This window comes from Callospermophilus lateralis, chromosome 19 (genome assembly GCF_048772815.1).
Source record: "Callospermophilus lateralis isolate mCalLat2 chromosome 19, mCalLat2.hap1, whole genome shotgun sequence".
Classification (NCBI taxonomy): domain Eukaryota; kingdom Metazoa; phylum Chordata; class Mammalia; order Rodentia; family Sciuridae; genus Callospermophilus; species Callospermophilus lateralis.
This window is the reverse complement of record NC_135323.1, coordinates 22,084,315-22,111,886: the sequence shown is the minus strand read 5'-3', so window position 1 is coordinate 22,111,886 and position 27,572 is coordinate 22,084,315. Positions and strand designations below refer to the sequence as shown.

At 44.1% G+C, this 27,572-nt stretch overlaps 3 protein-coding genes across 5 annotated transcripts; 1 reads left to right on the top strand and 2 right to left on the bottom strand.

Annotated features, from left to right (window-relative positions):
- Positions 1-1,933: 1,933 nt before the first annotated feature.
- Ahsp (alpha hemoglobin stabilizing protein) lies at positions 1,934-9,159 on the bottom strand. The gene is made up of 4 exons (XM_076840941.2): positions 9,084-9,159; positions 2,652-2,772; positions 2,401-2,479; positions 1,934-2,167 (listed from the first exon to the last, which is right to left on the bottom strand). The coding sequence occupies exons 3-4, from the start codon at positions 2,473-2,475 to the stop codon at positions 1,934-1,936; spliced, it is 309 nt and encodes a 102-aa protein (XP_076697056.1). The 5' UTR covers positions 2,476-2,479; positions 2,652-2,772; positions 9,084-9,159.
- Positions 9,160-9,487: 328 nt separating this feature from the next.
- On the top strand, positions 9,488-22,105 carry Rusf1 (RUS family member 1). Of its 3 annotated transcripts, XM_076840973.1 has the most exons (13): positions 9,488-9,825; positions 10,250-10,364; positions 13,985-14,030; positions 15,119-15,151; positions 15,240-15,345; positions 16,327-16,428; positions 18,278-18,348; positions 18,428-18,612; positions 18,694-18,751; positions 19,148-19,218; positions 19,846-19,989; positions 20,085-20,162; positions 20,654-22,105. In XM_076840973.1, exons 1-13 carry the CDS (start codon positions 9,529-9,531, stop codon positions 20,749-20,751), a joined length of 1,404 nt encoding a protein of 467 aa, XP_076697088.1. In that variant the 5' UTR covers positions 9,488-9,528; the 3' UTR covers positions 20,752-22,105. The 3 variants fall into 3 exon arrangements, with proteins under 3 accessions (XP_076697088.1, XP_076697089.1, XP_076697090.1); XM_076840974.1 differs by lacking the exon at positions 13,985-14,030 and having other exon boundaries at positions 9,723-9,825; XM_076840975.1 differs by lacking the exon at positions 9,488-9,825 and having other exon boundaries at positions 9,836-13,289.
- Slc5a2 (solute carrier family 5 member 2) lies at positions 21,058-27,551 on the bottom strand. The gene is made up of 14 exons (XM_076840972.1): positions 27,426-27,551; positions 26,813-26,884; positions 26,628-26,732; positions 25,597-25,761; positions 25,181-25,286; positions 24,343-24,423; positions 23,973-24,202; positions 23,515-23,650; positions 23,175-23,282; positions 22,887-23,037; positions 22,581-22,749; positions 22,293-22,508; positions 21,387-21,516; positions 21,058-21,300 (listed from the first exon to the last, which is right to left on the bottom strand). The coding sequence occupies exons 1-14, from the start codon at positions 27,549-27,551 to the stop codon at positions 21,074-21,076; spliced, it is 2,022 nt and encodes a 673-aa protein (XP_076697087.1). The 3' UTR covers positions 21,058-21,073.
- Positions 27,552-27,572: the final 21 nt, after the last annotated feature.

Genomic DNA, 27,572 nt, shown 5'->3' with positions numbered 1-27,572 from the left:
GCTTACAAACGGTTGAAATGGAGTTTAGATGTTGAATTTTCCCACCCACTGAAGAATCTTTTGTACCACACCATTATACTTATGTCACTATATGTCACCATAAGAAATATAAAATACAAAATTTCATTCCTAAGCAAAATATTTTCAAATAATAATTTTTTAAAAAGTATTTCTTACCACATGCCTGTTAATTGGTCATCTTTCTTTGAACACTAGAGGAATGGTCATCTAAATAGTTCCCAAGGTTAGATAGTTCTAAATTTAAGAGCATCTTTGCGAATTGAACCAAAGTAGCTTCCAACTATTCCTTTCAGCTACACTGCACACAGCAACAGTGTAACTCCAATGACTTTTTTCATACAGTTTCTCCATCACTTTCTTCCACCCATGCACACTACTCCAAAGGAGAGGATGTTGACTACTGTCCCAGTGAGTGAGCACCGAGTCCCAGTTAACAGACTGAGATTTTCTGAGGGGTACAGTAGATAGGCATTGGCCCCTGCCTAGGGCACCGACCCCACCTCAGAGGTGCTGGCAGCTTCTTTCCATTGGAGTCGGACATATTCTGGCAGAGTCTGAGGCCCCCACACTTCCACACATTGGAAGAATGGCTAGGGGCACTGAGCAGAGGTCTGGTTCAGGGTAAACCAAACTGCAAAGGAGAAGGAAAAAAAAAAAAAAGTCAGAGATGGGGGTGCACAGATCCGAGGAAGAGAAAGCCTGCTAGTGACAGGAACTGGGGAACGACGCCTCAGCCCGGAAACTTTCCTCACCCAAGAAGAAACACAGAAAACCCAGTGAAAAGCTCTAGGCGGCGCCAAGCAGGATCTGATTGACGTGACCCGCCTCCTCGCCCCGCCCCTCTGCCAGGCGCAGTCCCTAAGGCCTCCGGGCTTTCAGACGAGTTAGCGCTGCAATCCAAAACCTTCATTTCGTATTCGATTTGTTTTTATTCTTTTTAATTATGCACAACATTAGGATTCATTTTGACATAATAATAAAAGCATGGGATATAATTTGTTCTAATGCAGTCCCCAGTACTTCCCACTTCCCTTTCCCTCCTATCCTCCCTCCCCTCTTCCCTTCCCTGTACCTTACTTATCTATTTGCTTATAGTTTTGTGACTTTTTTTTTTCCATTTCGTTTTTCAAAAGTAATGACCCTGACCCAATTCTGGTTCCACCCCAGAGTTCTAATAGGAGTCAGGAGGTCTGAAAGAAAGGAGGAAAGTGACTGAGATGGCTTAAGCAATGGGAAAGGCTGGCTTCTGATTTTTCCCAGTCCTGGGATCTGGGTCTGAAGGATGGTGGAGCCAAAGGGTAAAGATTTGGCCATCTGTTTTATACCAGACATATTGAATGGTTCCCAATATCCTTTCTAACCCTGAATTCCTGAGATACTCCAGGGAGTACCCCCAAAGGTATTCTGTAGTAGCCTTGGAATCAGAAAATCCTAGAATATTGTTCAAGTAGGAGCTAAGGGCAGGTGATTGAATAATGGTGGCAGTAAACCTGGCTCTGGTTGAACCAAGGAGACTTACAACAGCTTTCTGCTAGAGTAACATATCACTGGACCATAATTTCTGGAAGGCTTTTATCTCACTTCTTCTACCATCCACTTCATCCCAGCACTTTCTCTTTAGTCCCTGCCTTCCTGGCCCTTAGTTCAGCCTATTTTAGTATTGCCCAGTGGTTACTTAAAGCTGCTAACCTCTATTACTAAATTAATCCAAGATCATATCTAAGAAGGATTGAAGAAAAAGAAACCAACTGCCCTCATAAGCCAGGGCCAGACAATGGAAAAAGAGCCAGGAAGTCCAGCAAAACCAGTACTGGTATTTATTGATGTATCATAAAGAAGCACATCCTTAAGTACATGATCTACAAAGCCAGAATTTAAGGGCTTCTTGGAGATGAAGTCCTGGATCTCTGGGCTAGAAGGAAGGAAGCTTATGGTTTGGGTGCTCATGGGATTTTAGGAAGTCTTTATATTTAACCAGAAAAGATTTTGCCAGAATGTCCAACTGTTGCTGGAGTTCCTGCAGAGCCCCAACTTGCTCTTGCTGCTCCCCTTTCATATGCTGCTTGTAATAGTTGACATAGAAGTTCACCCAGTCATCCACCACAGTCATCATGTCTTCTTCAGAAATAAGAGGATCATTAAAGACCTGGGGAAAGTAGAGAAAGAGTTAGCAAGGAAGAATGTGGTCAGCAATGTGATTCAGGAATACCAGAACAGTCTCACAAACTCTCACATCTCTTTTCTCTGATTTATATTCCCTCTCTTTAGTTCATTCCATTAACCACCATCACCCTCAAGTTTCAAACTATTCTCCCTTCTCTGTCCCCGCCCCAACACAGGTACTTCAGGCCTGTCCTCTGAAACAGTGCCTGGGCTTACCTGCTGATTCAGCAGAACATTAAATTCCTTCATTCCCGTAGAAATGAGATCCTTATTAGACTGAAGATGGGCCATCTGCCTGTAAGAGAAAGAGGTAGAATTCAAATATCCCTTTCCCTCACCCTTGGTTATTTCCCTCAGTTCTCTCACTGCCTTTAAAGATCCCTGGTGCTTTACAGGTACACCTTCTTTCCAAAACTTTTCAAATCTTGCTCTGCTCTGAAGTCACATTTTTCCCAAGTTGGACTCACCTTCAGGTCTACCAGAGTCCCTATGTCCTTTGTGCTGAGCTAGATGCAGGCACGAAGTCAAGTGTTCACTTCAGAAGAAAAGGACACATATCTAGGTTCTGAGGGAGGGTGATAGGTCAGCCTAGGGTGGAGAAGGAGGGTGAGGTTTCCCTGAAGTTAGAGAGATAGACAGCCCAAGAAAAATAGATAAACGAAGAGACCCAAAAATTGCAAAAACTGAACCAGGAACATATGTTTGCCCTCTGTCTCTCAACCCAATATCCAATATCCCATCCAAGTACTCAAGAAACTAACATTAATTGAGTCCTTGTTACATGACAAGCACCTTTACATCATGTGTAAGGTGAGGGCAATCCTTCTCCCTATCTATTGATACATACTAATAGCAGCTACATTACATTTATTCATTTGTGCCAGGCACTATTTCAAACATGTACTATTTATCTTTATTTTTAGAATACTTTTAGACATATTTTGCAGATGAGCCATTCATAAGATGTGGATCAGGATATGTTCCACAAAAAATGGAGATGTATTTATCTTGTTCTCAGACATATCATCAAGTATTCAATAAAGCAGAAATACTTTTTATTATTTTTAAATTTTTTCCTAATGTTTTCCATTCTAACAGATTTTCAAATTTCAAAATCACTACATACTAATCAAAATAATCAAAGAAATACAAAAGTATACACTGAAAATTTTGATCATTTTGCTGTCCACACAGAAGTAACCAGCATTAAAGATATATATATTTCCTGTCGTAGTTTTTGCCACTCAAAAACCAACATTCAGGGGCTGCTGTTGTAGCTCAGTGGTAGAGTGCTTGCCTAACATGTATGAGGCACTGGGTTCAATCCTCAGCACCACATAAAAACTAATAAATAAATAAATGCATAAATATTTCTTAAAAAACAACATTCATAGGCACTTATATATTCATAGTGACTTGTTAACTTGCTTTTTGATTACAGTAGTTTCTTAATAAACATTTAACAATATTGACTTCTTTTTGGTGTACAGTTTAATTTTAAGACTTATATTCACATCACTGTTGCCACGATCAGAATATAGAACATTTCCATCACCCAAAAAAACTTCTTTGTGATACTCCTTCGCTTTGTAGTCACCTCCATTCCACTCCTGAACCTGGCAATAACTAAACACCCTTCATCACTACAGTTCAGTCTTTTTAAAGCTGTCATGTCAATGGAGTCATTCATTAAAAAATGCATAACCTTTGAGACCCATTTCTTTCTCCTAGCATAATGCCTTTGACGTTCATCCAAATTGTTGGAAGTATCTATAAGTTGTTGTTTTTCATTGCTGAGTGTAAGTTGTATGGATGCACCACAATTTATTTATTCAGCCACTGATGGACATCTCAATTGTTTGCAGGTTTGACAAATATGAATAGAAATTCTATAAACATTTGTGTACAGGTTTTTGTGTGAATATGTTTTCATTTATCTAGAGCAGAAAATATGTTTACCATTAGGAGGAATAGTTACACTACAACTTAACAATATATATATATATATATATATATATATATATATATATATATATATATATATGGAAACAATAACAAATTCTGACAGTTCAATAATAAAACAAATAACCCAATCTTTCAAATAGTCAAAATATTAGAACACATGCCATAAAGAAAATATGCAAAAGATATTAATCAAATGAAAAGATGTTCAATATCATTACTTATCAGGAAAATGCAAATTAAATCCACAATGTGTTATCACTTCATGCCCATTTCAATGACTAAAATTAAAAAGACTGGCTAAGTGTTGGTGAGGTTGTGGGACAATTTAGAATTATCAATACATTACTGTTGGGAGTGTAAAATGGTACTACCTCTTTGAAAAACAGCATACAGCAAAACCAAGTGCCTTCTGGTATAGTTCATTAATTTCAACAGACATATAAATTCACATAATTACTACCATAATAAAATACAGAGCATTTCCATCAACCCCCAAAAAAACTCCTTTGTGTTACTCTTTTACAGTTACCACCATTCCCATTTGGCAATTTCCTTTAAAAAGTTCAATATACACTTACCACATGACTCAGCAATATCCTCATAGGTATTTTATCCATGATAAATGAATATACATGTCTACAAAATTCTTAAATGCAAATGCAGGTGTTCATAGCAACTTTATTCATCATTGCCCAAAACTGGACACATTCTAAATATCCACAAACCAAAGAATGGATATACAGATTGCAGTATATTCATGCAATGGAATACTCCTCAGCAATTTTTTTAAAAGAATAGACTAATGTTTGATAATATGATAATATGAATGAATCTCATAAACATGCTGACCAAAGATGGCAGCTATAAAACTACATATAGCACACTATAATTCTATTTGTATGCAGGTAGGTCTAGAATAGGCACTATTAATATGTAATGGAAGAAAGCAAATTTGGTTACATGGAGTCAGACTAAAGTGTGAGAATTAAAATGCAGAAGTGGCTGATTGCCCTTTTTACACACACACACAAACATCTTGATTGTGACAAGCAACTTCATATACTTTTAGAAGGAGTATAAATTGGTAAAACTTTTTAAAGGATAATTTTACAATTCTTTGAATTAGAATACATATGTGTTTCAACCCAATGATTCTGCTTTGGATTCTACCTTGGACTCTACTTTTATAACACATAGATATGCTTGTACAAGGAATTTGCCATCCCAGTTTGTACAGATGAAAAGGTAGAAATAATATAAAATTTTATCAATAGAGAGAATCTTGAAAGAAACTATGGCATGATGTGGAGCTAATAAAATAAATGAAAGCCAGACAAAGGCACATGCCTGTGATCCCAGTGACTTGAAAGGATGAGGCAGGAGGATTGGAAGTTCGAGACCAGACTCGGCAAATTATTAAGGCCCTAAGCAACTTAGAGAGACCCTGTCCCAAAATAAAAAGGGCTGGGGGTGTGGCTTAGTGATTAAGTGTCCTTGGGGTCAATTCCCCTGTCCCCCCCAAAATAAAAAATAAAACAAAAAAGTGTAGATACATATGTGCTAATATGAAATATCTTTAAGACAATGTTAAATGAACTATAGTTTGAATAAATTAAACCAGGCCAGGATACTGGAGTAGGAATTAATTTCAAAACTATTTATGTGTATAATGATAGTCTGTTAACTTCTAGAGAGGGACTGTTATTGGCTGGGAAAATGGAAAGAGGAATTCTTGCAAGAGAGAATTTGACCTTACCTCTTAGTATTATTTGAATTATTTTATAGCAAAAAATTTATCTGTTTTTTTAGGGGCTGGGTTTGTGGCTCAGTGGTAGAGCACTTGCTTAGCATGTGTGAGGCACTAGGTTCAATCCTCAGCAGCACATATAAATAAATTAATAAAACAAAGGTTCATCAACATCTAAAAAAAATCTTTAATTTTTTTTTAATTCTTAAAATTAATGTAATATAAGAAAGTAAAGGAAGGTATTTTAAAAATTGTTCATTTCAGGTTTGAATCCTGCTTCATTTCCTAGCAGATTAATAGCTGTTCACTAAATATTTGTTGAATGAATAAATGAATGGTTTTGCCACTTTTCAGCTCTGTGATGTTGATGAATTCACTTTAAATATATGTGTCAGATTTTATTCTGTGAAGGAAGAATAAAATAATAATATGTCTATTTTATAAGAATTTTTGGAAAAAATTAATTCATTCATTCCACAAGTAGATATTTGGCATCTACCTTGTGCCAGGCACTGATATGAGGCAACAAAATATATTGACACCAAAGATAAAGTTCCTGTCTTCTTGGAGCTTACCTCTAGTTGGGGACTTGAAGGAATGAATTATAAGGGGCAAACTGTGAGAGATAAGGCAGGACCCAATCTACAAAGCTTTATGGGCCATCTCAAGAAGTTTGGGTTTATTTTCAAATGTGAAGAAAAGTCATTGAAGAGCTTCAATACCGAAATCTCCTTCCATAAAAATAATGAAAAGCCACTGAAAGATTTTAAGCGAGGGAATTATAAGTTATGAGGTCTTTGGAATATATATATATATATATATATATATATATATATATATATATGCAGGAGTAGAATTGGGGAGATCAATGAGAGTAAAACCAATAATATGAGGAGTTTGGACTATTCTGCCCAGGGCATAATATGCTACTTGGTGCCAGGAGTTAGGGACAGGCTACCAAAAGGTAAAGGAAGTGAAATTATTTATTTTTCAAGTCACTAATCTGCACCCTTGGGTCAGGGGAGGTGTATGATGAGTCCTTGTCCTCAAAGACTTAAAGTCCACCTGGGACATGACAGAGATACCTAATAAAATGAAATACAAAGTGACTCAAGGCAGCATTTTAAGGGCCAAACAGGTATTACAATGAATAAGGACTGCCATGGTCTCTGAGCAGGGATAGGTCAATGTGACATTGATAGTCAGTAAAGCTGAAGAAATCCTATAAATAGTGTGACCATATCAGTTAACCCAGGACAGCTCCACTTTAGACCTGTTATACCAACATAATTACTAATAGTAATTCTTTGATGACACCCTCAAAAGTCCTGGTTTAGACAATAAATTATACAATGTCACTTGACCTGCCTCACATGAAGCTAAGGGCCTCACATTGAAACACTTAAACAATGGCTAATGCTTAAATAGTATGTACTATGTGTCATATACAGTTCAAGAGCTTTACACATGTGATTCACTTAACCCTCATCTTAACCATATGTTGTAAGCACTAATATTGTTCCCATGTTTCAGATGAAGAAACTAAAGAGCAGAAAATTAGTAACTTGTCTAAGATCTCACAGGTACAACCATAGTGAAACAGAACCTGGATTCAAGATAAGGCCTTTGGATGGAATTCATTCATAGAAGTTGGTCTCAGAGTTAGGTACATTCACAGAAATTAAAATTTTAAAAATTAATGAAGTATTTATAACCTTTCAATTTTTTCACCAGGAAACTCAATTTAAAAAAAAATTAAGTACTTGGGTTTATCTCAGCCTCAGAGAGACTCTATGTAGGTGTCAGATAAGGTGAGATGTGGTAAAAGGTTTCCATGAGAAGGTGGTAGTTTGGGAGAACCAGAAATTTTAGGGAAAGAATTTTCAACTGGGACCAAACTGGATTGAGGGGAGTCCAAGAATGTCAGGTTAAGGAACCAAGATATTTTATTTTCTGACTTAAAACAAAGAGAATACTCCTGGCAAATTTCTACTTCTTGGAGAAGACACTGCATTAGAAGATAAAAAGGGAGCATATACTATGAGTTGGAAGGGAAAGAAATATTCTGTCTTTGGACCCTCTCCCTAAATGAACACACAAAAACTTCCTGTTTATCTTGTTATCTGACACTATTGTTGCAATCCCTTGATATTTTTCATCCCTTCAACTCCTTAGGAGGCTTTCAGAAATAATATTTTCCTAGTCTTAGGGATGTCTGAAGGGCAGAGAATTTCTAGTCAAGTCTAGGTGTTACTGAAGCAAGTTCATCTACTCACTTGAAAAGTCCCTCTAAAAGACTAATGACTTGAAGACAAATTATTGGGACAATGAAAGAGTTTTATTTGGAAATCCAGCAAACCAAAGAGAGTGGAAGGCTATCACTAACCAAGACCATCTTACAGAACTCAAGTATACAAAGAGGCTTTCTAGGGAAGAAAAGCAAGGCAAGGGGAGCATTGTTCAAGAAAGAACTGATGACTAGAGACTTCTAGGTGCTGCTCCAGTGGCCTGGAACTCAACATTATCTTAGTTACTCTTACCTTGGTGTCTTAAGTCTCAAAGGCAAAGAGAAAGATTAGGTAAATTTAGATAAAATCAATCTTGTATTATTGTTCCAGATAAAACATTTCTTAAATGATTAATATGTCAACATGCAGAGTTGAGCAGAAATATTCTAATTCAAACGTTAAGGTAGCAAGGAGATATACAGTATGAAGGCAGAGAAGCCAAGCCTTTTCATCCTATTTTAGTTGCCAGTCAGATATCTGCAGGCCTAAATGAAGAGTCAGTGTTTTCAGCAAAAGCAGCCTTCAAGTCCCTGAAGAATAACCTAGGCAAAACTGTTTTCATCATAATCAACAGGTCTAAAGGTGTTATCTACAGCAAAGTTAGTGGGAGACTAATTATATATTGTTCAGCTACTGTGACCTCCAAAATTTTTTTATTTTTAAGGACAACTAAAAGCAAGTAAAGCTAGAGGGCTTATTTAGGTTTTCCCTGAGTTACACAGGGACACCAGAGGAGGGTAGGGCAACTGGGTGGCTCAATAGGGCCTAGGGGATCATCTTGCGAAATTTCTTCATGCATTCATTCATTCATAAGTCTCCTTTAGCATCTACTGTGAGTTAGTCGAGAGAGAGAGAGAGAGAGAGAGAGAGAGAGAGAGAGAGAGAAATATTGTCCTTACCCTCACAGCAAAGGAGATCAATTGGAAGGAATTTGAATCTGAAGCTTGTACATCCTTCAAGACGCAGAGAGAGACACTGATTAACCCAAAGCCACACAGCTAAAAATTGTGCAGCCCAACAAAGTCTAAAGATTAAAAACATTTCCCTAGAGATGACTTCTTTCCTTCTCCCCATTAGTGAAAGTTGCAAGTCACAAGGAATTAAAATGTCTTTCAGGGCCAAAAGCCCCCATTGCTCCTGTGTCCAAATACAATTTGCTACCTCGCCCCCCCCCCCCACCACCACCACCACCAAATGTCCGGATCAATCCTGCGGTATTCAAATAGGGATGCAGAAGCCCGCTGCCAATTAGCGAAAGAATGTTGCCCCTCCGCAGCCGCCGTAGCCGAGCCGGAAGTGTAGCCTGGCCTGTCTTCTAGCAGGATTCCGACAAAGAGGGTAGAGATGGCTGACGTGGCGATTCTTGAAACCCCACTGTGCTCGGAACAGTTTGGCTCCGGAGCTGCACGGGGCTGCCGCGCCGCCCCTGACGGCAGCCTGCAATGGGAAGCGGAGGAAAGGCGCTGGTGGAGGTTCCCCGCCTTCGCGGTGAAACCCAGAGGACGAGAAGGGGACGGAGAGGGGTCTCCTGGGGCTGCTTTACTCCCTCTGTCGGGTCTGCAGGCCGTTTTCCTGCCTCAAGGCTTCCCCGATAGCGTCAGCCCCGACTATCTGCCTTACCAGATATGGGACTCCGTGCAGGTCAGCCCAGCCGTCCGGGGCAGATGTTGGCATATGACTGGAGGTTAGGGAACGGAGCAGGCCACCTCCCTGCTCATTTATAAACGGGAGACTGGCCGAGCCTTGGCGCACACCTGTAATCCCAGCAGCCCTGGACGCTGAGGCTAGAGGATCACGAGTTGAAGCCAGCCTCAGCAACTTAGGGAGCCCTAAGCAACTTAGCGAGCCCCATGTCTCTAAATAAAATATTAAAAAGGACTGAGGATGTGGCTCATTGGTTAAGCCTGGGTTCAATCCCTGATTCCAATAAATAAATAAACGCGAGACTGGATCCCAGAGCCTAACTATGACATGTACTAGGCCATACACCAAGAAGAATCGGTAATAGAACGTAGACCGCCTTGCTCCTGCGACCACTTCTCACTCCCCTTCTTTTCTTCCTCAGGCCTTTGCTTCCAGCCTGTCCGGCTCCCTGGCCACGCATGCAGTCTTGCTGGGCATAGGTGTGGGGAACGCAAAAGCCTCTGTTTCAGCTGCCACGGCCACCTGGCTTGTGAAAGGTGAGCAGGACCCCTGGAGCCTCACCTGTTGCTCTCAGCCATGCCTTTTCTTTGGCCTCCTTTTCCTCCACTGCAAAACCCAGCCCTGCTTTCCCACTTGATCAGTGTTTGGACCTCCAACTCTGGGCTCTGACATGTGTATGCTGCAGGTAGCATACAAAAGCCAAGTATCCCCAGTGCTTAGAACAGCGTTTTATACCTTCATCCCTTATACCAGCCCGGCCCCTGCACTAGTTGCCCATACAAACTGCAGAGTCCCTAAATCATTTGGATCCCAAATCCCCAAATTAACTGCCCCCTCCCCCTTACACCAAGTTTCTGTAGAGATTTGCATGAAAATGTAATTTTTTAAATAAAACCAACCGCCTAGGATTGATTTTTTTTTTTTTTTTATGGAAATTGGTTAGTTCGTGGGGGGAGAAGGATGTAGTTGGCCCTGAGTAAAAGAAGGTTCTGGAAGGGATAAATGGTATCCTGTATCCTCTAAGATACTAGATGCTGCCATAAGTGGTAACTATAGTGACCATCTGCTGAGTGTGTATAATTTTTTAAAAAATCATTGAGGGGGAAAAAAAGATATAGTTTGGTACTGTGTCACCTACAAAGTGAAGTATAGAATAAAAGGGAAACTACCACTCATTCTTCAGGAGTACACATTGGCCACTGTCCTTTGTCCCTCACCTCTATTCCTAATGGATGTTTAAATCAAATCTAAGGGGAAGTGCATTCTCTCTTAGCTTCTGTCTGACCACACCTCTGGTGAGCCTTTCTATATTTTTTGGAGAATCAGGAGGCTTCTGCTAATATCTTATTAATAAGGCTGAGCAAACTGTCCAGATAAGAGTCACCTCTGGAAAACTTTCTCTGATAGTGCATGCTAGTGGAGAGGTGATGGTAATCTGGCTTGTTGTCCTGATTGTCTCTTTGTTTAATGATAACAAGGATAGTTACTGCTAACAGTGCTTACTGTCAGTCTTTGTATGCTGATTCAGTTTTCACAGTAGCTCTGACATAGATATAGCCATTATCCCCATTTTATAGATGAGAAACTCATTGCTCACATCCAATTTAAGTGGAGTTAAATACTTAGGTTCAAGTGGTGGGGCATGGACTTGAACCTAAGTGATTTACCTCCAGAGTCTATTTTCATGTTACCATATCCTGCTGAATTTGAATCTTTTCCATTACTCTCCTGTTGGCTAAGTTTTTGGAAAGCAGTTGGAATTTGGGTCAGTAGTTGATTTTTTTTTATATGTCATTTCTTAGCACCCCAGTCTCATCCCCCAGTATGTTGCCTATGTATGTCTTCAACTCAGATAAGTTGTTAAGAAAAAATAAGACAATTTGAAGGTATGAAAAAAATATCCACTTATTTTACAATCTGTATTCATGTTAAAAGAAGCCCTCTTAATTAGGATTTTACAAGCTTGTTTCCATCAAACATAAGAAATTTGTATGCAAAGGATCATATAAGAAACTCCCTTGTAATTTTTTGATGTGAACATTTTCAACTACAAACCTCATGCAATGAGGTTAATTGTTTTAATTAGTAATAGTACTACTACTAGAAGCTAATACTTTGACAGCCTACTGCAAGCCAGGTGTTTTGCCCATGTACATGTAAATGTGTCTTAATCCCTGCAGCAGCCTTGGATACCGTTATTCATTTTTCAGGTTGGAGAAACTGAGGCACATAAAAGTTAAGTAACTTGTCTAAGTTCACGTAGGGCCAGGATTTGGATCCAGGCTGACTGACGCCTGTGTTCCACTCTTCACTATCACACTGTGCCAGTTAGTATTTTAGAGTAGAGTCAAATATAGTTTGCAGACAGCTGATTCCTACTAGACTCAGACGTTTCTAGATTTTACAGCTCTGCTAATTGTGAGATGAGGAAGAGTAGGTGGGAATTAAGTTTCCTTTTCTGGTGGACAATATTGACTTTCACATATTAAGGGAGGTATTATTATATTATTAATGCATCCTTATGCCAACCTGCAGGTGCTGATGGTTTGCCCTGCAAACCGCCTCAAAGAAAGGTAGAGTAGGCTCCCTTTGTGTTAAGTGGCTGAGGAAGATAATACACAATTTCTTGACTGTATAGTCAAAGGAAAGATAAATGGAGTCTGGCCCAGTGGGCTCCCCTCCCTCTCAACCAATAAAAGTGGTTTTGCCATTTTTTAAGTCACTAAGTTGATCCAGTATAAGAATTTAAATGGAACAATGAGAATTTTATTTAGAATGTAATGTACTTGAGGGAAGAGGATAAGGTGAGTGACAGAAAAGAGGAAGCCTATAAAGCCATCTTGATGGGTATTACTTCCAGGGTCAGAAAGGGGACAGAAATGAAGTAGAACAGGCTGGATGGGAATGGGTTATATACATACATCCTCTGAATGAGGTAGCTACTGCTCAGCCCCAGCTGATTGTGATAGTAAGGGAAGTAAGACCTCAAAGTCTTCCAGAAAATAAGTCATGTCCTCAAAGTCTTCCAGAAAAGCTAGAAATTCAATTTTTCTTATAAAGATATCCCAATTTTGTTCATGAGTCTTCTCTGAACTTCAGTGGCTTTGTCTGTGAACGAGAATGATCCCTCCCAAGTTTATAGGATGAGTGAAAATTGATAGGTGTAGGTATGTCAGGTGTCCACCAGAGTGCTTAACAGTCTCCCTCAAGTCCATAGTTGGTGAATCATGTCCATTAAAAGACCTCAGTGCCCAAGAACAGAAGTTACTGCACATCTGTTTTCATTGGCAAATGGGGAGGATTGGCCTATGTCACCACCATATTTTAGGATGCTCCTAACCTTCATTCCCACAACCTAGTTTCCTTTCTCCCTGGATCCTTCTCTTGAGGGTCTATCACCTCAAGCTCAAGCAAATTGGAGTTCTCTGCCTATCCTACCTGTCCTTTCCAGTGCCCACCATGTGAGTACCTCCCAGTTATCTGGTTCTCAAACATTCCTTCCTTGTGATCCCCTTGCTGGGCTTAATGGGTGCTATCTCAGTATAAGATATGACCTGAATTAAAAATATTTTCTATAAAGAGCCAGGTGATAAATATTTTACCCATTGCAGGGTGTGTAGTCATAGCCACTCAGTTCAATCATTGTGTCACAAAAACAATCACAACAATCCAGAAAAAGAGTTTTACCAAATAGATATATATTCCTAAGCACTATGTGGTTTTAGTTTTAAAATTCTCTGAAAAATTATCTTGTGCTATCTAAGCTTCATGCAAGATTTTAATACTAGTATTCATCTATGTTGATGTGAGGAGTTTGGGTTCATTGTGAATTATTCATATGCCACTGAGTGAACATACCAGAATTTATACATTCTTTTCTCAGCGAGCATTTGCAGTATCCCAGTTTCTAGCTGTTTTTAACAATGCTGCAAAAAATATTTCTTGTCTGTGTCTTTCAGTGTACATGTGTACATAGTTCTCTTGGGCACTTCTGACCACATTAGACAGCTATGTCTGTTCAGAACTTATCATACTACATGCACCTCCTAAGGACAGTGTGACCCAGGGTGAATTAGCCAGTTCCATGCTAGAGTCTGCCAGGCTCTGCAGCTCCTAAATCTCTTCCTTGTTCCTTACCAATGCCTTTCTCCCCCAGATTCAACTGGCATGCTGGGCCGTATCATCTTTGCCTGGTGGAAGGGGTGAGTTTCTCTTCCTAGGCAGCAGACCTAAAGCAATACTCCCCAGTTGTGATAGTCATGATAGTAATAATGTCACCTTCAATGATGATTGCAAAGGTCAATGCAATAGTCTGAATGTGCTTAGCACATTGCATGGCACATAATAAGGACTCAACTGTGTCCCATAAGCACTGTATATATTTCTCGAATCCTTATAACAACTTTATAGGGTAGGATAAAGATATGAATCGTGCCAGAAGAGGCTTGTTACCTAAGCCATATGATCTGTATTAGTGAAATAGGATTTGAACCTAAAGCATGTACTCTTTCCATGGTATCAACTGGTTTATTGGGCAGAACCCCTGGTCAGGCACATATATTCAGAAGTTCCACTCTGTATTTGCTGTACACCCTACCCAAGAATGCTCTCCCTTTTCCTCCAGGAGATTTCAAATTAAGGTTTAGGACTAATGCTGTAAATTCTGAACTGGCTGAGGGCTGCAGCATTTCCTGCCACTGGGATTTTAGAGAGATGGTATCCAGGTGTTTATGCACAGGCCAGGGACACAAGGACAGAAGAGGTAGCCATCTGTGGTGTCATATAACAGAAATATCCTCTATGTAGGTTAGACCCCAGCTCTTTTCTTGGCCTTTCTCCCATCTCCACCCACTGTGGATGTGATCCAAGAGAATTTGTATCAGATATCAGTAACATGCAGAATTATACTGAATTTAGTGTTTACCAGTTTAAAATATATGGACTTTTTTCTGGATATCCTCAATGAAGCAGGAAGGAGAGAGGTGAAGAACCCAGGAACAGCCTCACTCAAAGGATGGCAAAGGTTAGGGGTCAGCCATAAAACAGATTTTTCCCTTGGTAAGTCATCGATTAGTAAGGGGAAAACAGTTGCCTGAAGGTCCTCCCACTTAATGGTCACATTTTAGGCAGCAGTGACAAGATATGAGAACAGATGTGTGGCTAGAGGTATGTGTTTTCCCTGAACTCTTTAGATCTTGTCATGGCCTAGGACTCCCCACACTGCCCACAGGATGTTTTTTCTCCTTTTTCTCCTTCATTTTAAATTGCAACAATATTTTATTCCCTGCAGGGGCAAACTGGACTGTAATGCAAAGCAGTGGAGGTGAGGAAGGGACTGGGACAGAGAGGAGGAGTCGTCTTCTACTATGAAGGTCTCTTGTCTCTGACTTCTAACCTGATCCTTCCACCAGGCTTTTTGCTGACATTCTCAACGATTTAGCCATGTTCCTCGAGATTATGGCTCCCATTTACCCAATCTGTTTCACCATGACCGTCAGCACCAGTAACCTGGCCAAGGTATCCACCTCTAGGGCACCCCTTTGCCCAAGATCCATCTGCCTTGGTAGTGCTCTGTGTGGGCTCATCTGGGCCTGTGCTCAAGGTATTTCTAAAAGAATAGAAAGTTAAGATGTTTCTACTCAGACCCAGCCAAGTTTTCTGATCTGTCTCTAGCCAGATAGCCGTACTCAATCATCAGTCCAAGGCAGCGTTCAGAACCACTGGTGAGGGAGCTCTAAGCTAAGGGGAAGTACTAGTCTTCTATCAACATTTGGAGACAAGCTTCCTGGCCATTTTCCATTCTTTGAGTAAAACATCTATTGAGGGCTGGGGTTGTGGCTCAGTGGTAGAGTGCTCACCTAGCACACGTGAGGCACTGGGTTCTATCCTCAGCACCACATAAAATAAAATAAAGGTATTGTGTCCACCTACAACTAAAAATATATATATTAAAAAACCTATTGAACATTTGCTGTGTGTTTGGCATCTAAAAGGGGCTAAATATATAGTGAATATAAACAAAGTGAATGAAGGTGATGAGAGGTCAGGGCCTCCAGTGTAGGTTTTGAATTATCCTGAAAGACTAAAGAGGGCTTAACTGGGACAGAAAGAGTTGAGATGTTACAGGCAGGCATAAAGCAGGAAACCAGACTTGTCTTGGTTGCTTAGCAAGATGGAGGATATAGCCAAAGTAGGAGTTGGAGGTTGGGGAATATCTGAGCCAAGAATGATCTTTAAGCTTCCATCTTGAAGAAGGAAATTGAGGTTCCTGGGGCCAGGTTCACAGGGAGATATTGGCAGGCAGAACTTTAGTTTTCTCCTAGAACAGTACAGGAAAGATGTATCTAGGAAGAGTGCAGGGTGAGAACTGGATACCAGGGCAGCCTTCAGTGCTTTGCTGGGGGGCACTTCAGGACTTGTTTTCTCAAACTGGTATGAGTCATTTACTTGGTTTACCCACAGAAAGGGTGACCTTCATTCTTTCCTTTCCCCACCCAGTGCATTGTGAGTGTAGCTGGTGGGGCCACTCGAGCTGCACTGACTGTGCACCAGGCTCGGAGAAACAACATGGCCGATGTATCAGCCAAGGATAGCAGCCAGGTAAGCAACCAGGATTGGAGGGACTGGGGAGGGCAGGGGAGAAGTCAGACTAGAACACAAGTTGGGAGTATGGAGAGAAGTACCTGAGTGCCCCTGGGAAGGGAACAGATGGAAGACACCAAGGAAGTGTTGCCTACTGTGACTGTCAGGATACACACACACACACACACACACAGGTCTGAGGACACCACTCTGGTGTCAACAAAGCCAAACTGATCTCAGCCCTTGCCCATTGCCTTTATGACTAAGAGTGAGCCCTCACCCTTGCTTTCTAGGCCATATCCCACCTCGGGAGCTGGATGTTCTGATCACAGGAGGTCCAGCATACAAAGACACTTGGCAATTCAAAATATACTCAACATGGGGCTGTTAGGATCACAAACCAGAGACCTCCACTTAGCAGTTTAGCAGGCCCTGACCAATGAAGCCTGGAGAAGGGGGATAGGGACATTCTTAAAACTGAATCCTGTAGGTATTAGATTTTCCCCAAACTCCTGAGCTCAGTGCTCATGTGCATTTATCATTTAACTCTCAAACACCCTCTACGGTAGATACTATTATTATCCTTGTCTTAACAGATGACAAAAATAAGGCCCAGGGAGGCCCCAGAGATGTGAGGTGGTTTTCTTTGACACTGAAGCAATTTAAGAACTTCTTTTCTATCCAGTCCTACTTTCCTGCCTTCTCCCTATTGTTTTGTTCAATAATACTAACACAGACTAACATGTTTAAAGCACTAATCACATGTCAAATATTTCCTTTCTAAAAACTCCTTAAATCCTTAGTGTTATTTTGTAGTAAATATTCATTAGGACCATTGTACAGATGAGGAAGTAAAGAATATAGAGGTCCAATCCATGTAAGTGCCCCTAGGCAAGTCCTTTCTCTCAAGAAATGGTTGAACTAGTTCTTCTGTAGGGTCTCTTCCAGTTCTAATTCTACAAGGTTGTTAAAAGTGGAAAAAATAAATACTGGGCCCTTCTCTTTAGGATCACCCAGCTTCTTGACCTGGTCTCTCACTGGCTCCCAGCCCTGCCTCATCCCAAGCAATTTTTTTTCCAAGGTTCCAGGGCTTCCTCAGTGAGGCAGTAATACACACGGGCAACATGTACCAGGTTGTAGGTCCACAGCAGACCCTGATTTCTGATGATGTTGTTTTGTTGCCACTCCATGTAGCTACTAGAAATGACTATTTTGCCTTCAAAAGAGGAGTTTCCTCTCTTCCTGTACTCCAGGGGCCCTGATCCCCCATGCACAGCCTTCATTCCACAGCCCACACCTTACCAGGGAGGCTAGATAAAAAGAGCCCTCCAGCTTCTGCACCCTGTGTGCCAGGATCAACTCTCCCTGGAACCCCAGCTAGTCAGGAACACCAATCCAGACTCCTCCTCCTCCCTCATGATGATTTGGAGTCAGGCAGTCTGGGATCTTTTCACATGTGGTATCCTCCATCTGGCCATCAGCATATTCTGATATGTTCCTTTCCTGCAGTGTGGTTTCCTTACCCTTTTGCAGATTTGTCAGTTATTGCATACCAAGAGATTTGAGAGTCATTTGCCTTTTTAAATGACTATTTAAAAGTAGTTCTTCACACAGCAGGGAGTGCCTAAGTATAGATGACTTGCAAACAAAGAAGACATGTTCCAGGGCAGTTCTAAGGGTATTGAATGTACATGGGCAGAGTAGTAGCTGTCCAGATTCACTCACTAAAAATGTTAGCAATTTACTCAGGCTCCGAGAAACAACATGGCCCATCAGAGTAGGAAGGCATGCAGTGATAGGTACTTAAAACTGGAAGTCTGGCCTGGATGGGAGCCTTCCAACTCCTGACACCTCTGCCATTTTCCAGGAGACGATGGTGAACCTAGCAGGGCTCCTGGTCAGCCTCTTGATGCTTCCTCTGGTGTCAGATTGCCCTAGGTAAGCCAGGAGCAAGACTGGGGAGCAGATGCCCAACTGGGTCTCTACCCCCATTGGCCTTTTCACTCTGTTGCCCCAGCCTCAGCCTTGGATGTTTCTTCCTCCTCACTACTCTCCACATCTATGCCAACTACCGGGCAGTCCGTGCCCTTGTCATAGAGACTTTGAATGAAAGCCGGCTTCAGCTGGTCCTGAAGCACTTCCTTCAGAGGGGAGAGGTACTTGACCCCACTTCAGCCAATCAGATGGAGCCATTGTGGACAGGTGACCCAACCCTTTGGTCTCAAAACCAGTGTTTCCCAGCCTCTCCCCATGCCTGGGAATACTAACTCCAGCTTCCTGCAGGTTTCTGGCCATCTCTGTCTCTTTCCCTGGGTGTTCCATTGCACCGCCTGATCTCCAGGTGAGTCGCCCAGATATCCCACTCAATGCTGCTTCTTCCCACAATTCCCAGACATGCTTCTTGTTCAACTTATGCCAGGTTCCACTTTGCTATTCTATGTTTTTCATTTTCACTGAACAGACTTGAGGGTCAGCATGAGATCTTGAGAGCAGCAGGGTATATAATATAGTGTATAAAAGAAATACGGTTTATTGAATGAAGGAAAGCTGGTGGGAAAATGGGTGATTTCATACAGGAAGAAAGGAAGGATGGATCTGGGGTGTATAGGTTATGGCTAAGGAATAGATGGGAAGTGAGTGAAAGACAGATAAAGTATGAACAGTTGTGTGAAGGACCCACCCTTAACAGTTTGACCAGATGAGGACTCCTCCCTTCACTTTCCCCTCTCTCCACCAGTGTCTTTGAGCTGCAGCAGCTGGTTGAGGGGCATCAAGAACCCTACCTCCTTTCCTGGAACCAGTCACGAAGTGAGTGTGCCACATTCTCCTAGCCTTAAACCCACCTTCATTACTCCTCTGTGGACAGTTTAGAGACAGCCTGTGTCCTTGAGGGCACTCTAAACCAAAACTTTGATGCATTCAATTTATAACTACATGCCCCTATGAAATTAATTTTATCACTCTGTAAAATGGAGCCATAGCAGTTGCCTTATTACCTTTAGCATTTTTCTGAAAGTCAAATAAGGTGATGACATAAAAACACTTTGTATATTGCCACACACTCAAATAAGTTTATGATCTTTGGCTATCCCTGGGAAATCATTCTTCTCTCCCATCCTGAGTCACCTCTTAGAGAAACAAGTCCTCGAGATTGCTGATATGTTGATATGTGTGTTAAAAGGTGTTAATCCTCACTAGCAAAATAAACCCACTTCAGTGGGCTGCTGTGAAATTGCATTGTGAATTGAACATTTCAGTTTCACCATTGGGATGCAACAGGAGATGTAGTCAGATTGGGAAAAGGTGGGAAGAGAGCCTTCCATATTTGGTTAAGGCCTCTGGAGGAACACAGGTGAAGCATAAGTGGTGTAGGGTTAAGGGCATTTGGGTCGGTGGCCCTTCCCTAATACCCATCTTTCCCCTGGGTCTCTCCAGACCAAGTACAGGTAGTTCTGAGCCAGATGGCAGGCCCTGAGACAATCCTAAGGGCTGCCACACACGGGCTGGTACTTGGAGCCCTTCAAGAAGATGGACCACTTCCTGGAGAGCTGGAAGAGCTAAGAAACCGAGTGCGGGCAGGTAAGCACCTCATGGTCTAGACTACTGATGACTCAGAGAGGGGTGGAACATCTGTCCTGGTAAGGTATGAGAGCTGGTTCTGCATCCCACTCCAGGTGCTGAGAAAGATAGCTGGGTCATCATCAGAGAGACACATCAAGTGTTGAACAAGCTGTTCCCAAAGTTCTTGAAAGGTAACATTGACCCTGTGGCTTCTTAGACCCTAAAGGCCTCTCCTGTGGTGCTTGCCTATCCTTACCTCATGCTTTTTACCTGGGACATAAAAGACCTGACTTCTCTCTGTAATCTTAAATCTGGGAATCAGTTTCCCTATCCATAAGATAAAATAAGATAAAGAAGTTAGGATATCTCTGAGGCTGTGTTGATGTTGAATGTCTGTGTAATCCCAGTTGGAATTAGGAAACAGGGGAGAGAAGAGGCTCACCTTTACTTATGATGTCCTTTTATCCAGCACTTACTCCATCCTGCCCCTTTTCCATGTGCTGTCTCTGAATTCTGCTGCAACCAGATGAGGTTTCAGCCTCATTTCAACCTCCCCCAGCAGAGGAGCCCAAGTAGTGCATAAAGTCTGCATCTGGCCTGTGCCTCTCCTTACCCACCTTCCAAGGGTCAGCCCAGATTCTCCTCCCACCATTCGTAGCATCATCCTGTGACCTTTCCCCAGGATTACAGACAGCTGGCTGGAAGACTGAGAAGCACCAGCTAGAGGTGGATGAGTGGAGGGCCACGTGGCTCCTGTCTCCAGAAAAGAAGGTCTTGTGAGCAGTCCAGATGAAAGCCCGGGGCCCAGGATAGGAGCATGGAACAAGGACACTTAGACCACAACAGGACATAGGAAAGGCAACTTTATTTTTGCTTTAGGTGAATTGCTATGGCAGGTTGGCCAAGGCCTCATAGGAAGTGACTGCCAATCAGATGGACTGGACCCCAGGCAGAGATAAGGCAGGAAGAACGAAGACCTTCCCATTCTACTTTTGCCCCTTCTCCTCCCTTCCCTGGGAACTACTATAGGTTCTCCATCCCCAATTATTGTGAGGATGAGCCCTACCCTAGTTATGGCTCATGGTATCCAACACATTTGATGTTATGCATAAAAACCCCAGAAGAATGTGGCCACAGTCATCATAAGAAGGGCATTGAGGTTGACTACACGAGCCCAACTTGGGTCCTCACTGATATCCTCCAGCTGCCTGGCTGCTGCAGCCACCTCCTCCTGGGTAGGGGGTGGAGGACCACCTGCACGACCCCTACTCATTCCACAGAACCAGAGCAGGCACTGGCGGAATAAACCTGGTGCCACGGACTGAGGTTCTAAGAGAAATTGAGGTACTACAGTTAGTTTGAAGGAAATTTGCCCCCCAAGTTCCCAGGGCCCACCTCCCTAGGCAATGCCTTACCCTCCATCTCCACTGCATGCTCTGGACACCCATTCTGTACAGGGGGAGAGGTTGGACCTTCTAGCTCATCAGCATCCAGGTCCTCTCGTTCCTCCTTGCTGTGCCGGAGACTGAAAACCAGGCGATGGAGCTGGGAAGGGGTGGGAACAGAGACCAAGTGGGAGTTTCATTCTCCCACTTCTGTCCCTAAGGCCTCTTGCCTACAGTGGCATACCAGCCTTGTCACTGCCCTCCCTCACAAAGCCTTGTCCAGTCTACATATTTAACCCAGGCTTACCTCACTCAAACCCTAAGCTGCTCAGCTAGGTACTTAAAACCATTGCCTTGCTCACCCCCTGCTTCTACACACCAAGAACTGTACCCACCCAGAACTGTAGTACTATAGACTGGTCTTATAGTTCTATTCACAGCGTTCCTTTCCTATGGGCATTTGGTCACAGTTTTCCTGCTGCTGAGGAAACTTTCCCGTCCTTGCACGCCCAGCCCTTTTGTCTTGCCTGCCTCAATCAGCCCTGCTCTGGAGTACCTGCCTTGGTTCAGCATAAGACCAAACTCTTACAAGATGATACTCTGTCCCTCTCAGCTACTAGTTGTATTCTGCATTTGAGTTCCAAAGGCCATACCCAGAATTGGCTTTGGGAAACTTTAATTGCCAACCCTCCAAAATGTTCAGCTCACCCTCCCCACATTACTTCAAATAAATATCATTTAAATAAAAATGTGCTTGCTCTATAAATGCAACTTCAAACTGGTCTCCCAGCCAGCTCCTACTAAATGTTAGCATAGAAATTCAGGTCCTCCCCCACTGGGTATTTCTTGAATCAGACTGACAGATGGGGATGAAGATGGTTCTGGCTCAGACAGTGCAAGTCTGGTCACCCAGCCTGTCCAGAGGCCAACACTTACATGCTTTTGAGGAATAGGCTCAGTGCACAGGGAGACTATGAGAGTGAGGAGGCCAGAGCAGACGAAGAGCATGATGGCAAAGTACAGGTAATGCACCCGGCAAATGAGTGCTGGGCATGCTGAGGGTCTCACACAGCTGCCAGACCCAAAGGAGAACTCAGGAATAAGGCGTGCCAGGCCCATCAGCAGGCCTCCAATCAGTCCCCAGAAGGCACCCTGTGGAAGAAACATCATTAGCCTGCTCAGGATGCCCAAGCCCTGCCCCACATTCACAAGTACACTGCTTACCTTCTCATTAACACGGGGCACAAAGAGGGCAAGCACAAAGACTGCAGATACAGGTGGTGCCAAGTAGCTGGAGACTGACTGGATATAATCGAAGAGCTGCCCACCCTGTGCTGCCTGCACTACTGGTAGCCAGGCCACTGACACTGCCACAATGAACACTACCCAGATCCTGCAGTTGGGAGCCATCAAAAGATTTTTACCCAGTTCCCTCCTGTCTCCCATAACCTTGCAGGTGCTTTATGCCCCCACCCCAGGCTCATTTGTGGGGCAGGAGTTGGGGGAGGGTAGAGGGAACCTAGGCCGCACCGTCCAACTATCAGCAACTCCCCTTCGCCTGCTCGAGGCCGCAAGCGTGTATAGATGTCCATGGTGAAAAGTGTGCTACTGCTGTTAAAGATTGACGCCAGCGAGGACATGAGTGCGGCCAGCATGACAGCCAGCATAAGTCCACGAAGACCTGTGCATCAACAGGAGCTGTGAGGATGGGGCTTCCAGGGTGTCGTGCAGGCTTGGCAAGGAGTGACCCTTTACATTGGCAGTCTCCTGGCCTCCCTGCACATGTGGGCAGGGAGCATCCCAGGCACCTGTCCTCACCATTGGGCATGAGTTTCACAACAAGCCGTGGGTAGGCGATGTTGGAGCAGCCCACCTCAGTCCCACATATCCGTTTACACACCTCCGGTACCACACAGGCTACTTCATCTGCAAAAAGAAGTCACAACAGGCTAGGACAGAGAATCTGTCTCCCTAGTAGATACTGGGAATACCAGCAGAGGAGAGAGATGGGGTCCCTGGTGGAAGGTGGGACTGGGATACTGGATTCCCAAAATTTAAAAAAGTAGCAAGAAATAGGACATAGGCACTTGAATCCTTGCATAAGAAGGGAGCTGGATGGGGCACAGACTGTTGGGCAGGACAGGAATGCAGATATTACCTGGGTAAAGAATGCGACTGATCATGCCTGGCATGACCATGAGAAACATGGGCAAAAGCTTCAGGTAGCCGCATAAGATGCAGCCCGCCTTGATGTGGGTCAGGTTCTTTCCGGCCAAACAGCGCTGCACTATGACCTATGAGAGGTGCACTCAACTACCATGTACTGTCCCCACACCCCACCCCTCAGGCCTTACCACCCCCTCCCAGCTCTAATTTGCGCCCTGCTTCTGGTTCTGAGATGCCCCTTGTAGGTTTCCATCTTCAGATCCTGCCACCTGGTTCTGTCTTAGCTCCACCAGGGCATGGCTCTCACCCCATCAAACCATGCCTTCTACATAATTCCAGGGGCAGAGGTGAGGTGTGAGGGCATGGGATCAGGCACCACCCATCTCAGCTCTGCTGAGGCATTTAGGATTCTACCCCAAATCCACTTCGGTCCATGCCCTGACCTCACACCTGGTCACTGCACCAGTACCAGCCTGAGACGATGGTAAGCCCCACGAGCAGTGCAGGCCAAGGCAAGTCCCCTGTCACAGGGTCCCGGAGCAGGTGGTAAGAGTCGGACCGTGGCTGATAGCAGGAGCTGGAGATGTTGCCCACAGCCGGATCCTTGGACACCGTCAACGAAGTCATTGCTCCCAGGTATTTGTCGAAGAGCCCTGAATAGCCACCCACCTCGTGGAAAGCTGTGCAGACAAGGCCATCAGGGGACTAACACCAATACGAATACCATCCTTAGGACCCACATACTAGTGACTTGCAATATCCTGTCCCTGATTCTGGGTTGAGATCTCCATGCCCCTCCCCCATTGGCTGAGCCCCATACCGTAACCTGAGAGAACGATGGCACCCCCCAGAATGACGAAGGTCTGCACAGTATCCGTGTACATCAGTGCTGCCAGTCCTCCTGCAACAGGCCTGAATTAGTGGAGACTGCCCAGCTCCTGATCCCTAGCATATACGGTGTCTTTTTGAGAATTTGACAAGGCACCCCCTCTCTGAAGAATATATCTCAAAATGATGGCCCATTCTCCAGGCTCATGCACTAGAGTACAGAGAAGCAGGGCTTGGACCAAGCAGAGGGTGGCTGAGTTTTAGGGCCCGCTGATGCACTTCTTGGAAAAGCACCCACATGCAGTATCCCAGCTATAGATCCCTCTTGGCTGTTTTCTTGTCTGGGTAGTAAAAAGGGGTGATTCTCTAAGGTCTAATTCTGTTCCATCCCATCCCCAGAGACTGCCTGACAAGCCTGCCTTGGCACTAGACACCACCTACTTTATTCTGTTTCTGACCTTGGTCTCCACCCTGGGATCCTCAGAACTGCACTGAGTTTTGCTAGAGGTATTAGAGAATAGCCAAGCCACTATGTCCATTCAAGAAGAGCAAGAGCTGCAAAATTTTCATTTATCCTCAGTCTCCACTCTTAAGCCCAGCACCAACTAGGCACCCAAACCTCCAAGCCAAATCCAAGGGACAGAAGGGACAGAATATGAGCTTGTTTTCCAAAGAGTTAGTTCCTTCTGACTGGACCATATCACACTTCCAAACCTCTTTGTCCCACTTTCCTCTAGTGACTTTCCTAAACCCCAACCACAGTTCCCAGCACATTTTAAAGCCAACTCCCAACCCCATGCCCACTCCACCTAAGGCCTTGATGTAACTACCTGTCACAGTGTAAATCATGGTGATACCCAAGAGGGCAATGACAGAAGCATAGATGTTCCAGCCCAGAGCTTGCTGAATGAATACTGCACCGGAGAACATGTCCACCTTGGGGAAGAAGCGCAAGCATACAAGTCAGGACCCAGGGGCAAGGGCAATGACCAAGTTCACCTCCTGCCCAGGCCACAATTTTATGTGGCCAAACCTTAAAGGTTCCCTCTTTTTTCAAAGCCCCGGCCTTCTCAGGTCCTACCCAGTGGGGTCACAGCCCCTGAAACCTATTCCTTTCAGACCCCGCCCCTATCATGATTCTTAAAATGATTTCTCCTTGGTCCCGCACCCTCCTGAGATCTGTAAAGACCTCCACTAGGTGGCCCCGCCCTTCTAGGAGCTAGTACTGCCCGAGGCGCATGCGCACCGAAATCTTGGTGAAGATGTACAGAAATAGTGAGAGCACAGACAGGTAGAGGCGGATACGGTGGCCACCGAAGCGCTTGCGCAGATACTGCGGCATCGTAATGACACCTGCGGTCAGGTACACAGGAGCGAAGAGCCAGCCAAGCAGCAGCACCACGAACAGCGCCTGTGGGTGCAGCGTGACAGTTAAGGGTGACTCCATGTCTAGCATCCTGTCATGAGTCTCGCCTCGCCCCTAAAGGACCTGAGAGACCTTCTCTTCCAGAACAAGAAGGTCCCAGGAAGGTCTGCACCTGGGACCCAGAGGACAACTGCAAAAGATGACCTTCGACCCTAGGCATTAAGGAAAGGAATCTTGACACCTTACTGGATCCTTAACTAGAGCCCTTTAGTCCCTCTCAGGCTACCACCACCACCCCCTCCACCCCATGCCGCGTCAGTCCCTCCCAGGAGGATCCTTATGTTCCTCCATGCCTTCTCCAGCATATGAACCCAAGCACAGAACCCTCAGACTGACCTCAGCATCTGTCAGGCATGGCTGTCTCCCCTCTCTTCTTCACCCACTCAAACCTTTTGTCTGTCCAGCCTCAGCTCAGAGGAAGGAAGCCCTGAGTTCAAAGCCCTGATTTCCCCCAATCCTCTAAGGTCAGCCCTAGTCCCAGAGCTTTGTCTCTTCATCAACTTCGACAAAGGGATTTAATTTGAACCAGAGATCCTCACAGAGCCCAGCTTCAGATAGCATCAAAACATGTGCCTCTCCACCCCTGAGCTGCTTGGGCCATTTCAGAGAGGAGTGTATCAACACCTAGATAGGGTAGAGGCTGGTACCTGCTCATATATAGAAAGTCAGGAGCAGGACGTACCCCTGCCCTGAAAGCGATCGTCTTGTGCATCCTCCTACCTCCAAACCAACTTCAACCCGTGACTGGATATCCCACCCCAGTCTCATATGCCCCGCTACCAGGAGCTTCCCCAAGGACCCTTCCAGGGGTTCCTGCTGGGATGGGGTTATTGTGGAAAAGGAAACCTCACGTTCCACTCAAATCCAGCCACAGCCAAGCCGCTTGCAGCACCAGTCCCTGCCAGGCCCACAAAGTGGCCACTGCCGATGTTGCTGGCGAAGAGAGAGGCTCCAACCTTGGTGACCAGAGATGGGGATGAGCCAGGTGGCTTCTCTAGAGTCCCTCCTCCCCATCCCATGGCTGAGCCGCTCTCACCGGCCACCAAATCATGCTTCGTCCTGCCAAGAAGTAGCCACCAATGGTGCCCCTGTTGGTTCTGCACATAGACTGGGGGACAAAAATGGGGGAAACCTGGGTTCAGGGCACATCTTTGGACTTCATTAGCTTCCTCAACACATTCCTCAGCCTTGTTCCAGGCTGAAGATTAACCAGCACTCGGCTCCCCTGTTTGTTCATACCCCCACCCCCAACCTCCTCCCAGGCATCCAGAGTGACCCAGGCCCCAATCCTGGTGTCCAACTACTCAAGCCTGAGTGTGGCTGGATTCTTTAACCTGACTTTTCTGAGGACCTGGGATATGGGCTGATAGCCATAATGTAGACAAAGGAACAGAGGCCTCAGAGTGCTAAACTTAATGAAAATCCATTGATCCCCCCTCATCTAGCACAATCTGAAGATTGAAAGACAAGGAGTTAATGTTGGCTAGGCATCACTGAAAGATTTGAAAGATTTGAAAGATTTGATTGCCTTCCCAACCCTGCGTTTCTCCCTCAAAGATCTAGGCATCCTTCCCCCACACCTATTCAGGGTATCCAATAAGACCTTTTCCCCCAGGCCCCAGAAACCCAATACCCCTTCAACTTCTCACCCACAAGCCAACACCAATGACCAGCAAGAAATAAGCGGCAATGACCAAGATGTCAGCAGGATTGTCGATTAGGACCCTCTGGTCCCCTAGTCCTTGTTCAGAGCCTGCTTCTATATATTCCTCCATTCTGCCCAGGATCTGCTCCTC

What these genes read in the sequence shown, in the direction of transcription:
- Ahsp (XM_076840941.2), bottom strand. Translation starts at nt 2,475, where the DNA reads ATGGCCCATCTTCAGTCTAATAAGGATCTCATTTCTACGGGAATGAAG. An exon ending in ATGTTCTGCTGAATCAGCAG is followed by an intron (nt 2,168 to 2,400) that starts GTAAGCCCAGGC and finishes TACTTTCCCCAG; the next exon opens with GTCTTTAATGATCCTCTTAT.
- Rusf1 (XM_076840973.1), top strand. Translation starts at nt 9,529, where the DNA reads ATGGCTGACGTGGCGATTCTTGAAACCCCACTGTGCTCGGAACAGTTT. An exon ending in TTCCTGGAACCAGTCACGAA is followed by an intron (nt 19,219 to 19,845) that starts GTGAGTGTGCCA and finishes GGGTCTCTCCAG; the next exon opens with ACCAAGTACAGGTAGTTCTG. An exon ending in GTTCCCAAAGTTCTTGAAAG is followed by an intron (nt 20,163 to 20,653) that starts GTAACATTGACC and finishes ACCTTTCCCCAG; the next exon opens with GATTACAGACAGCTGGCTGG.
- Slc5a2 (XM_076840972.1), bottom strand. Translation starts at nt 27,551, where the DNA reads ATGGAGGAATATATAGAAGCAGGCTCTGAACAAGGACTAGGGGACCAG. An exon ending in TCATTGGTGTTGGCTTGTGG is followed by an intron (nt 26,885 to 27,425) that starts GTGAGAAGTTGA and finishes TTTGTCCCCCAG; the next exon opens with TCTATGTGCAGAACCAACAG. An exon ending in TGCCCCGTGTTAATGAGAAG is followed by an intron (nt 22,509 to 22,580) that starts GTAAGCAGTGTA and finishes TTTCTTCCACAG; the next exon opens with GGTGCCTTCTGGGGACTGAT.